The sequence below is a fragment of the Phyllopteryx taeniolatus genome, chromosome 4, assembly GCF_024500385.1.
Source record: "Phyllopteryx taeniolatus isolate TA_2022b chromosome 4, UOR_Ptae_1.2, whole genome shotgun sequence".
Lineage (NCBI taxonomy): Eukaryota > Metazoa > Chordata > Actinopteri > Syngnathiformes > Syngnathidae > Phyllopteryx > Phyllopteryx taeniolatus.
This window is the reverse complement of record NC_084505.1, coordinates 14,641,563-14,656,383: the sequence shown is the minus strand read 5'-3', so window position 1 is coordinate 14,656,383 and position 14,821 is coordinate 14,641,563. Positions and strand designations below refer to the sequence as shown.

The 14,821-nt window shown below is 40.0% G+C and overlaps 1 protein-coding gene across 3 annotated transcripts in view; it reads left to right on the top strand.

The window, feature by feature from the left end:
• Nucleotides 1-49: 49 nt before the first annotated feature.
• The window catches only part of pdcd11 (programmed cell death 11), a 24,088-nt gene continuing 9,316 nt past the window's right edge, over nucleotides 50-14,821 (top strand). For 2 of the 3 annotated variants that reach the window (XM_061769788.1, XM_061769786.1), the window contains exons 1-25: nucleotides 81-191; nucleotides 591-712; nucleotides 928-1,074; nucleotides 1,921-2,085; nucleotides 2,209-2,370; nucleotides 2,441-2,552; nucleotides 2,648-2,823; nucleotides 3,286-3,393; nucleotides 3,614-3,826; nucleotides 3,927-4,051; nucleotides 4,126-4,186; nucleotides 5,350-5,496; nucleotides 5,596-5,847; nucleotides 6,872-6,997; nucleotides 7,918-8,112; nucleotides 8,267-8,437; nucleotides 8,533-8,746; nucleotides 9,614-9,766; nucleotides 11,381-11,493; nucleotides 11,831-12,324; nucleotides 12,428-12,490; nucleotides 12,595-12,691; nucleotides 12,778-12,867; nucleotides 13,487-13,589; nucleotides 13,675-13,852. In XM_061769788.1, coding sequence (XP_061625772.1) covers nucleotides 614-712; nucleotides 928-1,074; nucleotides 1,921-2,085; nucleotides 2,209-2,370; nucleotides 2,441-2,552; nucleotides 2,648-2,823; nucleotides 3,286-3,393; nucleotides 3,614-3,826; nucleotides 3,927-4,051; nucleotides 4,126-4,186; nucleotides 5,350-5,496; nucleotides 5,596-5,847; nucleotides 6,872-6,997; nucleotides 7,918-8,112; nucleotides 8,267-8,437; nucleotides 8,533-8,746; nucleotides 9,614-9,766; nucleotides 11,381-11,493; nucleotides 11,831-12,324; nucleotides 12,428-12,490; nucleotides 12,595-12,691; nucleotides 12,778-12,867; nucleotides 13,487-13,589; nucleotides 13,675-13,852 — 3,764 coding nt within the window. In that variant the 5' untranslated portion in view covers nucleotides 81-191; nucleotides 591-613. Of the gene's footprint in view, nucleotides 192-590; nucleotides 713-927; nucleotides 1,075-1,920; nucleotides 2,086-2,208; nucleotides 2,371-2,440; nucleotides 2,553-2,647; nucleotides 2,824-3,285; nucleotides 3,394-3,613; nucleotides 3,827-3,926; nucleotides 4,052-4,125; nucleotides 4,187-5,349; nucleotides 5,497-5,595; nucleotides 5,848-6,871; nucleotides 6,998-7,917; nucleotides 8,113-8,266; nucleotides 8,438-8,532; nucleotides 8,747-9,613; nucleotides 9,767-11,380; nucleotides 11,494-11,830; nucleotides 12,325-12,427; nucleotides 12,491-12,594; nucleotides 12,692-12,777; nucleotides 12,868-13,486; nucleotides 13,590-13,674; nucleotides 13,853-14,821 lie in introns of all 3 variants that reach the window. The other variant, XM_061769787.1, reaches the window with a different exon arrangement.

Here is a 14,821-nt window from a genome sequence, read left to right as displayed (position 1 = left end):
GCCGGTACAAAATATGATCACTGAATGGTCAAATAATACGTCAACCATTCTTACTTGTTTGTGATTCGCCAAGTTATGATCCGCCCATAAACATTGTTCTTCCGGGTCACTATCATGGCGTGCTGAACAACATGTGAGTTTTTAAACATCCGAACGCCGCTGTACTTTAAGGAATCTTCGCTCGACCACATGTAAGATCACATAAAGTCACATTCAAAAACGTCTAGATCATATTTTCACGTTAACTGATCAATCAAATACTCGTTAGTATTTTCCACGTGTTGACGTTATGGAGGTGGTGTTTGTAGTACCCTTACAGCCATCACGATGGCTAGTATGAAATATATTAATCCCAATGAAATGTGTTTTACAAGTGCCTATTTCAGTTTGATAAATATGTTAAAAATATTGTAGACATCGTATGTGCCCCATGTAATTGTTAACATTCTTATACCGCACATGTAATTGGAATTTCATTTTGAACTGAATCATTTAAAGAGGCACCAATTTGTCTTTTTGTAAGACTGTTTACCAACCAGGTTTTAAAAATGCAAATTCCATTATGATGTGCTCATTGATTTCTTTCGTAGACAACTGAAACAAAAAATAAGACATGGCATCAGCAGAGGAAGACTTCCCTCGAGGAGGGACATTTAGGAAGGCTTGTGAAAGTAAAATAGCTACACGGATTGAGGTGGACAACCTTTTCAAGGTATAATTGATCTCTCTTATCCTATTCAGACCTTGCATGTCGTGCAAAATACTACACATCCCTCACTAATCACCCCCTGGGTTTACTTCCATTTTAAAATGTTCCATTCTATCCTCACCTTCTCTTCATTTCTTAAATCTGTACTCTCACTTTTTTTCAAGCTGATTGTAAACTGGTTTCCCTTGGTCTAAGTAGTTTTTGTTTGTTTGCTGCAGTCAAATGAAAAAGAAGATTCTAAGAAAAGGAAAGGGGGTTCCAAAGATGACAGCAAGAAAGTCAAGAAGCAAAAGACTACTGAGAAGAATGGAGGTGGTCTGACTCTCAATGCAGCTGCAAAATGTGTGGAAATACTACATATTAAGGTAAAAACACAATTGAAGCCATGCACATTATTACAATAGGATGGTATACATTTTTTATTCCCAAGAATTAGATCATATAGCTCACAGGTGTCAAACTGAAGGCCCGCAGGCCCTATCCGGACCTCCAAGTCATTTTATGCCAGTGAAAGTTAGCAATATTTCAAAACGAGTCTTAAAAATGATGATAACCAAATGCAGGGGAAATTAAGTAATATGATGAGAGGCTTGTTCCCACACGGAACATATTATGTAAGGCGGGGTTTGCGGGCCACATTCACCCAAATTTGATCTAGAGTGGGTTGGGCCGATATATTTGTGACTTAATAGGCTATAAATAATAACTATTCAAACATTTTCCCATTGTTTTGGTGCATATAATTACAAGTGAATTTGGAAAATATTCACATTTATTGATTATTATTTTGTTGCAAATCATATGATCGGCAAATTTAAGGCACCCCTTTTTATACAGCTTTCGTGCGCTGTACTTGATTTGAATAGACTTTATTAACACGTCATCGCAGCCAACAGGGAAGTACGCCCAGTACGGGTTAATTATTAACAGGCTAAATCAATCTAAAACAACCACACACAACTGGAGCCACACAACAAAGCATTTGGACAAAAATCCACTGACAAAATGGCAAAAAAACTGGGCAATGCCACTGCCGTTGACTGCCACGTCCATGGGGGAATTGGGGTATGTGAAACAAACTAGAAAAGTGAAACCAAGATATGTACTGTTATTTTGGGCATAGTGTTTTACCCCTAGCAATTGTACATTTACAGTATATGCTTTCATTACTGTTATGAAAATATGTTTAATATTGTTTCATTTCTTCACAGAATTTAAAGGAAGGCATGTTGATGCTGGGCTGTGTAAAAGATGTGTCAGACTTTGAGGTGACTGTTGGTCTCCCTTGTGGTCTGCAAGGCTTTCTCAGCATCAGGAACATCTGTGACTCATACACCAAGCTGCTCACTGAACAACTGGATTCAACTGACGTTGAGGTAGGTGTATTGTTGTGGCCAGTTTGGCTTGTCCGACTAGGTAAAATCATGTGTACGGCTTACCTGTTCTAGGGATTCAAGTGACATAGTCTGAACTGCCTGTTTTTTTTCTCCCTTTGACAGGACATTTGTGCTTTGCCACACCTCTTCTATTCTGGCATGATGTTGAGATGTGTGGTTGCAGAGCTTGACACTGCCAAAGGAGGCTCTATCAGCATCCAGCTGTCAATCAATCCGAAGCTGGTCAACAAGGCTCTCACATCAAATGCTCTAAAAGCTGGCATGGTAAGTCAGAAGTCAGCAACTCTTAACCACAGACTCCCCACTCAAAAATTGTTACTGTTTGTTGTCTCAGGTTTTGAGTGGGTGTGTTGAGAGCCTTGAAGATCATGGCTGCATAGTTGACGTTGGTGTCAAGGGAACCAAAGCCTTCCTGTCCAAGAAAGCTGACAAAGACCAACAGAACAGTAACAATGATACCACAGTCATCAGTGGTTTATTCTTTCGCTTTCTTTTTTAATGTCAGGAAAGTGACAATAGTATTTTCTTTGTGTGTGTCCAGAGCTGAAAGTGGGCCAGTACGTGACTTGTCAAATAAAAGAAGTGAAGCACGATGGACGTTTATTGCGTCTCGCCGTCAACCCCTCAGCTGTTGGCCAAGCATGTGCTGAATCCCAACAAGGATGGACCTTGACTAATCTTCTGCCGGGACTTCTTGTTAAAGCGACAGTCAAAAAGGTAGGGAGAGTTTTCATGTTTTCCATGGCAACATTGTAGTCTATGGTGTCAAAATTGTGACCAAATTACACTCCAAAGAAGTATCTGTATAGAGTAGACCCCCTGCTATTCGCAGGGTATATGGGACGGGTCCAACTTCCGCAAATCGCAAAAATCTGTAAATAATTGACGCTTATTATAATTGCAGTTTTTGTTATTAATTACCAAAAAACACAAGTAGGCAATCTGTTAAAAAAAAAAAAAATGAAAAAATAAAAAAGAGAGAGAATTCCAAAACCCCCCCCCAACCCTCCACCTCGCCCCGCAAATCACAGGGATATGTTTCCCCCACAAAAATCAGCGAGTAGGTGATTCCACAAATGCCTTACTGCGAATATGCGTGAGTCGGCTATACACAAATTCATGATTCATGAATGTGTATGATACCAAATGAAGCGGGTATCTATCATACCTGTATTGCAGGTGACCAAACACGGACTGCTCATGGACTTTCTGTCCTCCTTCAGTGGTCAGGTGGACTTCCTTCACATGGAGCGAGAGATGGCTTCCAGTTACACTGAGGGAAGCAAGGTAACATCTACAAGGCAGATAGTCTTATTCATGTGGAAAAAAAAATACATAAGAGATACGTTTTACGACAATGCAATCTTTATCTCCAGAAGAAATTCCCACTATTCTCTTAATATCCATGTTGTTACCCTGCTTGGTATCGATGTTCGAATCATGTCAGATTAAATAAATTTGTATGTCCACATTTCTGTACCATTTGTGTTGTGCATCATGTGTATAGGCCCTGGCCCGTGTGCTATACGTGGAGCCGTCCACCCGCTTGGTGGGACTGAGCCTGCGTGGCTACATAGTTCAACCTAAGACCAGAATCAATACCGTTCCTGCCTGCGGCGACCGTGTCGGTGAGGTGGTGGAGGACTGCAGGATGACCTCTATGCACCACATGTCTGGAGCTATGTTGGAACTGCCTGACAAAACCCTGGCATTTGTGCATGTGAGTTGCAATAATGGTTCCAATACCTTATATGTACAGTATTTGATGAAAAAAGAACTCAGCCGAGGTTGCTTCATACATTTTGTTGTTGTCCTGACAGAGAAACAACCTGAAGGACCCTAAAGAGAAATCTAATGAAAACAAAGTACGAGCCTTACCCAAGCACACTTGCAGGATAATTGACTACAGCCCCATGGACCAAATTCATTTTGCTTCTTTGCGCAAGTATGTGAAATCTTTGTGTTTTGCATCATGACTCATACTCACTCATCGTCAAACTGATTTCAACTGATTTCCAGGACTGTGATTGAGAAACCCTTCTTTCGATACCAAGATCTTCATGCTGGTCAGATTGTAGAGGTATGTGTTGAGACTGAAATGCAATATAATGCATGTAGTGTTGTCAGGTGTTGAACTACTCAGTAGTTATTTGACAAGCTGCTAGTGACTCTCTTTGTGTCTGTGAGCAAGGCCATCTGAATCAGCCTTTGACCTGGCATCCAGACAGGCTACTGCATGGAAGCACTAGTATGTCAATGACAAAAGTTAAGCAGAGCTGCAGTGTTGATGCAGAGATAACTTGTTTGCTAGCAGTGTTCTCAGCCTTAGCATCTGATAAGCAGGACATACTTGATGGGTTGGTGAAGTTGTCAACATGGTAGTGCCTGTGAATATTCTCATTCATCCAGGTCATTTTATTTTCAGGGCATTGAATCGATCGTTGCATGAACTGTTGAAGCTGCGATAAATTACTAATTATGCAAGTTTCTTGGGTATCGTGTCACATACAGTGTGGTCCTATAGATGTTTATAATTTACATAGCCACTCCCACCACACTTCTGTTGTACAGCCTCAGCTTTGTGTTCACAGAGGTAAATATTTCCTGCTTTTACTGTTGCTGAGAGGACTAGCAGCAGGGCCTCAAACGTGTGACAATATTTGACTAAAAATGACATCAAGACTGGTGGCATGGTGGCCGACTGGTTAGAGCGTCTGCCTGACAGTTCTGAGGACCGGGCTTCAATCCCCGGCCCCGCCTGTGTGGAGTTTGCATGTTCTCCCCGTGCCTGCGTGGGTTTTCTCCGGACACTCCGGTTTCCTCCCACATCCCAAAAACATGCATGGTAGGTTAATTGACAACTCTAAATTACCCGTGTGAATGTGAGTGCGAATGGTTGTTTGTTTGTATGTGCCCTGCGATTGGCTGGCAACCAGTTCAGGGTGTACCCCGCCTCCTGCCCGATGATAGCTGGGATAAGCTCCAGCACACCCGTGACCCTAGTGAGGAGAAGTGGCTCAGAAAATGGATGAATGGATGGATATTCATATGGAATTGGAATTGATATATGAACACTCTTGACACAGTATGGGCTCCTTTTTCTTTGCAGAATTACAAAAAAACCTGAAATATGTTTTCATCTGTGACATCCTGTTTGCTATAACAGTTTAAAAGTGATGTCCTGTTGGTTTGTTTTTATTTTTGTCTTTAACCATGTCTTGCATGTCTCTCTCTTATTTTAAGGGGACAGTGTCTCTCCTGTTGAATCATGGCATGGTGGTGCATTTAACTAGCCACATTCGAGGGTTGGTGCCTCGGACTCATCTATCTGACATCGTCTTAAAGAACCCGGAGAAGAAGTATACAAAGGGCATGAAAGTCAAATGTCGGGTCAGTCCATTCTTCAAATTAAAATCAAGAAACTTCCTGGTAATCGGATGTTATCTTTCACCAATCGTCTTTATTTCATTCTGCTCTTTATGTCCTCAGGTCCTGTCAGTGGATGTAGACAACAAAAAGCTGTATTTGACCAGAAAGAAGGCCCTCCTAGAAAGCTCCCTGCCCTTATTCTTTCGCTACCATGATGCCTGTCGTGGACGAGTGTCACACGGTTACATTGTCTGTGTCAAAAACTTTGGCTGCATCGTTCGATTCTACAACAATGTTAAGGGCCTGGTGCCAGTCAACGAACTCAGCTCTGAAGTCATCCTCAACCCTGAGGAAGTCTTCTATGTTGGTCAGGTAAGGAGAACTTTTTCCTAATCGAAATAATAATAATAATAAATCATTTGTCAACAGGGGTCATTGGCTGATAAACTTGGTGTCGGGTTGTTATTAAGTTAATGGTGTACAGTCATGCTACAAAATATAGAATTGCAAATATTTTTAGCCATGACTGTATAATGTATTTTTTTTTCCTGCCTGTCTGACATGAAATCAAGCTTGACTTTACCTTTTTTAGGTCAATTAGGGTTACAAAAATTATTTAAATGACAGAAAAATGAGAGGATTTTTTTTTCTCATACACACACACAAATATACATACACATCCATTTCCTTTACCGCTTATCCTCACTAGGGTTGCTGGAGCCTATCCCAGCTATCTTCGGGCGGGAGGCGGGGTACGCCCTGAACCGGTCGGCAGCCAATCACAGGGCACACGAAACAAACAACCATTCACAATCACACCAAGGGGCAATTCAGAATCTCCAATCTAACCTATCACGCATGTTTTTGGGATGTGGGAGGAAACCGGAGTGCCTGGAGAAAACCCACCCAGGCACGGGAAGAACTTGCAGACGCCACACAGGCAGGGTCTATATAATGAGTCTTTCAAAGCTCTGTGGCGATAATTTGGCCCACTCTTCCTTAAGATGTAACGAGACACACACCTTCCAAAATGCTCAACTTTCATCTCATCAATCCATATAATAGTCTCCCAAAAGTCTTGGGACTCATTAAGATTTTTCTTCTTTTTTTTTTTTGCAAAAGTAAGATGAGCCTTTATGTTCTTTTTGGTCTGCAGTGATTTTGGGCTTGGAACTCTGCCATGTAGGTCGTTTGAATTCTAAAAATGCTTTGGAAAGGTGCCTCGATGCCACCTTTAACCCATTTTAGCGGCAGGAAATATGATGGAAAAATCTAGTCTGTAATTCTTAATCCTTGGGGTATATTGACAAAAGGTTGCAACAGACATGTTAAGACATCCCGGAACTGTTTAAATTGTAAAAAAAAAAAAAATCAAATGTTTGTCTTCCTTGTAAAGGTGTTGAGGACAAGGGTTCTACAATGTGATCCAGAGAAGGAAAAGATGCTGCTGTCATTTAAGGCTGCGGTGGAGGGAGACACTGAAGAAAAAGCAAAGCCCCAGTTTGTCTGTGAGCTGGGAAAGGTATGTTCAAGCAAAAAAAAAAAAAAAGCTACTAGGGATGTTGCAAATTATCACTCTATCTGCTATGTAGATTTTCTCTAAACCATTTTATTCTTTACTAGTGCAGCGTTAAAATTGTGTAGGGAACTTAGATCGTTAATGAAGTCATGGCTGAGTTGTGTTTCTATTGCCACGTTAGTAAAACAAGATAACTGGCTCCAGGAACATAATATATGCTGCATTCCAATAAAGTGGTAAAATGGAAATGTATAACCTCTCCAATTTAGGGAAAATCCAATCAAATGCTGCTCGAAGTCATAGGTTCTGTGATACTGTCTCTATTGTTATGTATCATCTCTCCATGATGTTATTTGTCAAAACGTTTTGTCTAATGAGCATTGCTGCCAAAAGATAAACTTCACTGTTGGGACACCTGGCTTTCAAATGATCTCTTCTTAAAGAATCAAGGTTGTGCGACAATAACTTTCCAGAACTTTCAAATGAATTAGTAGACTACAAAAAGAAAAAAAAAGTAAACTTGGCATAAGATGCTGTGGTCTTTATCTAGACAAACTTGATCTTGTTTTAAAGCATTAGTTCACGGCTACCTTGACAGCAGTTTATTTTTTAAATTTTATTTTTATTTTATTTTATTAAATTGTTTTAACCCTGTCCTGTTTGGCTCCTTGGATTATGCATAATGGACGACCTGTACACCTTTTTACAACCCGACAGTTTTTCTGTGTAACGTGGAATTTGTATACCCTCCTTCAGTGGTTATTTATATTATGCTGGATATTTATTGGGAAATTATATACAAATATTTCTAATGTGATTAATAAACCAAATAAACATTGTCAAGGTAAAATCAGTAACTAAAGTAATGGATAGTAACAGCTCTATTTCCTGTTCAATGCTTTTGCTTATTGGTTGTATTGTAGAGACTGGAGGCCAAGGTGCTTAAGAAGTCAGTCAATGGTCTGGAAGTGTCCATTCTTCCTGATGAGGTCCGTGCCCTCCTACACACCATGCACCTCTCGGATCTCACGTCCAACTGCCGTCTGCTGTGGGAGGCCCTGCAGGAGGGAGACACCATTTCAAACCTCACCTGCGTTCTCCAGAATAGGAAAAACATTGTATCCCAATTATGATTGGAACTAAAAGTGTAACCTCAGTTCGACATTGACTGAATCTTTATTGTAGGTGATATTTATATTTGTTATTGATATTTTACTGCCTTTCTTCATGTGCCAAGAGTTGCTATTGCTTCCTTAGCAGTTTTTCTCTTAGACTGTCACCAAGAAGCCAATGGTGATCTGGTCACTGGAGGAAGGAATGGCTGCTAAAGATTTCTCAGAGATCAAAGTTGGAATGGAGATGATTGGCTGGGTCAAGAGCATCATGGCCTACGGCATCTTTGTCGAGTTTCCATTCGGCCTTGTTGGTCTTGCACCGAAGTCTGTGAGTGATGAGCCGCCGTTGGCAGAAAACCTTTTTTTCCCCATGAGCATCTGTGTTGTGCAAACAGATTTATTTTCCTTTCTGCACACTTATAGGCCATATCTGATAAGTTCATTCCTGATACAACAACCGCCTTCCAGTTGGGCCAGACAGTGATTGCTAAGGTGACTAATTTGGATGAGGAGAAGAAGCGATTCCTGGTCACACTGAAAACGTCTGAGGTCACTGTGCCAGAGGAATCTGCTCAGACGGCACTTATTCATGCTGTGCAAGAGAGACGAGCTGTGACCGAAATGATTGCAATGAAAGGTGGGACGGTCTGTCTCTTTGTACTTGACATCACCATGTTAAGCAAATCTTGTGGCCATAACCCAAATCAGAAAAAAAACAGAGTGAAAGAAAACAAAACAAAAACAAAATTCTTTACGAGACACAATGTTCTCTGTATTTTATTCTGATTTTACTTGGGGGGTTGACCAAAATAGAAGTGGGGTTATGATAGGCTTGCAAGTCAAGGTCCAAACTTTAATTTTGTAAGCAAATTAAAATAGGTCACCATTAATGACCTGTTCATAAACTTTTGTTTGCCGAAACAGTGATGCCTTGAGATATGAGGGTAATTTGTTCTGTGACATGCTCTTATCCCAAAGCACTCATATCTTAAAACATATTTTTCCTCATTCAAATAAATGGTTAGGCAATTAATCTGTTCCAGTCCCCCCAAAACAACGTTTAAAAAAATAAGACGAATAGCAGTATATTGTTATAGTTATTAAAACATAATAGAAGAGAATGTAAAGATATCTGGTTTCTTGAAACGTAATCAAGCAAAGTCTTGCTCACACACACACTCCAAAAACTTTTTTAGTTAGTTTTCAACTCTGACTGGTAGAGGCAATGTACATCTTGAGGCCTCTTTTTTTTTTACGAATATTTACAAATTATATCAGTCAAAGTGCTGCTTGTTGTCAAGTGAGTGGAGCCTCCTGTCACCATACAGCAACCATGTCTCAAGTTCTGGCTCGCAAATTATACCAAAAACTGGGCCAATCGACGGCTCGTATCTCAAGAAACTCGTAAGTCAGGTGACTCGTATTGCAAGGCACCACTGTGTTGATTTGATTCTGAATATGAAATCTGTGTTAAGTCTTACCTCTCATCTCTGTTGTTCCTCAGACACCAGAGATCTTTATCAACAGCTAGCTGCTCTGTCTGTTGGCCAGAGGCTGAAGTTGGTTGTGGACACTGTGAAGAATGGCGATGGTACCAACTTCAAGTCTGATGAATTGGTCGGTGCCACCATACAGGCCACTAAATACCATGTGATTGGTATGTTTTGATTCTTAAGTCAAGTCTTATGACACTGTACGTCAGATGTCCTGTCATAAATCCATAATTTACATTTCGCCTGCCTGTGCAGTGCATGCCTACCTGTTGATGGAATGTGTTCACCCTAACACTGGTCCAATGTCTTTCCAAGTTTTTTTGTACAAATGCACTCTTTTTCAGACATTTTTTCTATGTACCTTTCAGATGTATTCATGAAAAAATGTCAAGTTAGAAAATCTACTGTCAAAATATAATACTGTATATAAATTCAGTACAGTAGTATTTATACAATACTCGTGTGCGTTAACCTATCAGTTGAAGAGATGCTGACAAGTAACAACAAAGGGAGTGAGGTTTTTTTTCATACTTTATCTCAACTATATATTCTAAATGTAGACTTTCTATAACCTGATTGCACACACAATCACATTCTAATGAAAATCAACCTCACTTGACTACAAGCCAGCCATAAAAAAGACAGCACACTGCACAATACACTGACTTACTACAAACCTTCAATAATATATACGATGTATATAATAAATTACAACACATCGTTACTTCAAATATATCGAACAAGAAAGCAAGTGAGCATGATTAAGAACAAAAAGCTAAGTTGGCAGACTGGATTCCAACAAAAGTAAAAGCAACATCTATCATGTGCACTTGGACCACCCATCCAGTCTACTGTCAAAAAATTCTCTACTTCTAACTGCATGTTCTCAAATGTTGCTATACTTCTAAGCTCGACAAGGAAACGGCATTCACAAATCTGCTTGACCGATGAACTGGTGGTTTACGTCACCCGTACTAGAACTGGCAACCTACAATCAAATGTACTTTGCAGCACCTTGGAAAGTGGAAATGTGCCAATAGCAAGTACAGCTGCGACAACTCATGTTGATACTATGTTGTGAAAGGGGCTTAGGTCGGGATCCACTTTTATAAAAGTCAGACCAAGCAAAATTCAAAAATGGCTTAGAAAACACACAGGTCATCATTTTTAACATAAGCACACACAACTACATGTGCAAATTGCCTTTCTGAGAACATTAATGAACTGAGGAGAAAGGTAAAACTAAATACCAAAATTGTACACAAAATAAATGGGGAACATTCATTGCATTGAGAAGGAACATGACAACTTCATGTATAAAAGTCAAACGTTATGAAATAGAAAAATTACAAACAACAAAATGGATAACTGCACAAAATGTATTTAATTTATATCTCTATTCTCTCTACAAAATGAGGGTACATGACAAGTGCATGTATAACCATAAATACTGTAAAATATATAAACAGCGCAAATTTCATAAACAGCACACGCTCACTCACTGGAATTTCTCTCCTTTTCATCCTCAATATAGAAAAATCCTCATTTTAAATATCTTTGCTCATTCTTCTGGTTTTTTTGGTTTTGTTTTGTTTTGCTTCCTTCCTCAGCGACCCACACTGAATGGGTCCCACCAGTTGAGATTTCACTGTCCTGGATCATGATCTTTACTAGAAAAAATAGCTACATTTGAACTGTTACACTCACTAAAATGTTGAACGCTGCGGAGAAAAGGTATGTTACATATTGATCATCATCTGTCGCTCTCTTTGCTGCAGGGTTTCAGTTGACCCCAGGACAAAAGGTTATTGCAGTTGTCCTTTATGTTGACATCCTGTCTACTACTGTCCATGTGTCCCTCCTTTCCAAATTGGTTACAAAAAAGAAAATGGTAGGTTACTTTGTCTTACTTTCATACTTATTAGATACTGAAGAAGTGGAAGTCTGGATGTGTATTTCTACTCTGTATTCCAGAAGAATGTAATGTCTCCTTATTTTCACTCAGCCCTAAGCTTAGTCTTTTGCCTTTCATGCTGGATGCAGTTTATTTTCTGAAGCACAAAGCTTTAGTTTCAGACCACTTTCTTCCATTGATGCTGATAAGGAAGAGATAATATAATTTATGTATGAAGAAAAGTATCATCTTCTAATGTGGACCCCAACCATCATAATCATTGTGTGAAAATGTGAGCATTCACCACAGTGTCCGTGCGCGTGTGTGTTTACAGCTGACAGAAGAGAGCAAGTACTCTGCAATTTTGCAGCACATCGATAAAGACCTAGCCATCATCTCAGTGGAGGACACTGCTCAGCTGACGGTCATCCAAACACGAAACCACCTCAACGAGGTCATCCTATCAGAGCTGAGGGCAGGGATGTATTTGGCAATTGAGGTTGTTGAATCCAGCTGTGAGCAACTGCAAGGGCTCCCTCTAGTCTCATGGAAGCGTACTCTACCCAAACGACTGCGCGCTCATTCAGAAAACCAGACTGATTCTAACACTGGTTACCGGTTTGGAGAAATTGTGAAGGGTAAAGTACAGACAGTGAAGCCTACCATCATTCAGGTCATACTGGAGGATGGAAGCACAGGCTATGTGCATGTGTCTGAGGTAATGGAGGCTACAGAAGTGTCACCAGGATCCTTCCCCACGTCTTCAGTTAAAGTGGGCAGTGTGGTTACCTGCAGGGTCATTGGAGGACGAGAAGCCACCACTAACAAGTGACTGCTACCTATTTTGTCCTCACCAATATTTAGATTACTCAAAGTTGTTCAAAGATTTTTCATTTCAGAATGTAAATCATCTTTTGTTTGTTTTCTTTAGAGTCTTACCCATTTCCCGCCCAGGATACACATACACCTTCCCTGATCTCACACTAATACCCAGGTAATTGTGACTGATCATTACTATTTTTAATTGGATGTTTTTTGGGGGAGCGAGGTTGCCTTCCCAGTCATTCACATTTACAGCTACACAATCTTTCTCCATAGCAAACTGGATGGGAAATTAGAGCTCAAGTCGGTTACAGCTGTACAGAAACTGAGCACTTACAAGGTTGGAGAGGAAATTACCTGTTTTGTTTCAAAGGTAGGTTGAGGTTACAGTCTTGCACCTGATATTGTCTACTGCAAAGCAGAGCTGAGGTCTATGAGTACTTTTGTGATTCTCTTCAGTATCATCCTGAGAGGAAGAGTTTGGAGGTCACCACGGCTTTTTCTCTCTCAGGGACAGTGGAACTGCTAGCCATGATTACTGATCTGAAAGTAAGTTCCTCCAACACTATTGATAAGCGGAAAATAATGAATTTTTTTTCCCCACGTACATTTGGAATAAGAAAACCACTTGGGGGTATAAAACAACAAAAACGTCTCTATCGCCAGTATCATTACAGTGGACCATGGAATCTGCGGATAAATGTATAATAATCTTTTTTTTAAACACCACAAATTATTGAATGAGTAGGGATAAACCTAAAGTGTTTTCAGGGTTGGTTCCCCCCAAAATAAAAAAACAAAAAGAAAAACCCACCCCCCAAAAATTAAAGAAAATGAAAAAAAGAATTGGAAAAAATCTGCGAATAGGTGGATCCGCGAGTGCCGAACCGGGAGTATGCAGGGGTCCACTGTATATAAACTCTGGCACATACTATAATGCTTTTGCCGACTGTCAAGTGCACACCTAAGCAGCAGGTGGTGCTATAATCCATAAACATACTCTACTTTTTGACTGTTACACTAGAATATATAGTACTCTGTCGTCAAGGAAACTGTAAACATACAATTTAAACCAGCCATTATAAATTGTGACACCATGCAACTGAGACAAGACAAAAACTGTTCATGTGGACTCTGCCCTAATATTGCTTGCTTTCTCATATTTGAGGATTCCAGCCGCCCAGAGAAGTTGTACAAACTTGGCCAGGCTGTCAAAGCTAAAGTGGTTGAAGTGAGTCTCAAGCCTCAGCGACTGTTACTGTCACTCACAGGTAAGAGGAGCGCACATGATTCTTATTCAATTCTATATTTGATGACAAAAGGCTTTCTAACTGCTGCATGTTTTTGTTTTAAAAGGTGTTCATGAATTGGAGGCAGGCGGTATCACTTTGGGAGTGGTGACTAGCATGCTGCCGCACCTCGGCCTTGTGGTCAAGCTTCCATTTGGTTGCGTGGGAACTGTGGCCATCACTGACCTTGCCGATGCATACAAGCCCAACCCGTTGGCAGCATTCAGCAAGGATCAGCTGCTTAGGTCAGTGAATGCCCCAACTACAGTAAATAGTGTTTAACAAATTGATTTCACCAGTACATTTGAAAATGTATGGATAACAGAAATTGTATTTAACATTAAAATATAATTTTGGTTAAAGAGATCCTACAAGCGTCATAACTTCTGACAAGTGGTTAGCACGTTCGCCTCACTGTTTTGATGTTAAGGGTTCGAATCTGTTTGTGGACTTTGCATGTTCTTCTCATGCTTGCTTGGGTTTTCTATGGGTAGTTCAGTTTCCTCCTACATTCCAAAAACATGTAAGGTTGATTGAAGACTCTAAATTAGAGGTGCAACAATTAAACAATTAATCGACCGCTAATCAATTATCACATTAATCAACACCTATTTTGATAAGTGATTAATCATTTAGAGCCATTGTTTTACTTAAAATGACTTACCGTAATCCTCTGATTTCAGCCTTTCAACTGTAAATAACTAATTTCCGTAGTCCTTCTTGGAAGCAGATGGATGTTTAATCAAAATAACACAGAAGCAAACATCTGTTTTTGTATTCAAAGAAAATGTTCAATATTTTTCCCTATTTTCTGATACCTTAATCAGTACTCAAGAAGTAGCTCTCCGCTTCAAAAAAGCTGACGAGTACAACACTCTCTCGTGTGATTATTGCCTAATTGTTGTTTGTTTTGTTTAGTCATTAAATAATACCATATACAACAATATTTAGTTAATAAACATAAGTATGAAAATGAGTTTGGAATCAAATTTGGTGCAAAATATGTTTTTATTCGATTAATTGATGGAATAATTAATCGGATAATCGATTCTAAAAATATTCGAAACGGGCAGCCCTACTCTAAAATTGCCCTTAGCTGTGAATGTGCATGTGAACACTTGCTTGTCTATGTGTGCCCTGCGATTGTTTGGCAACTAGTCTGGGGTGTGCGCTGCTTCTTGCCCAAAGTCAGCCGGGATAGGCTCCAGCACACC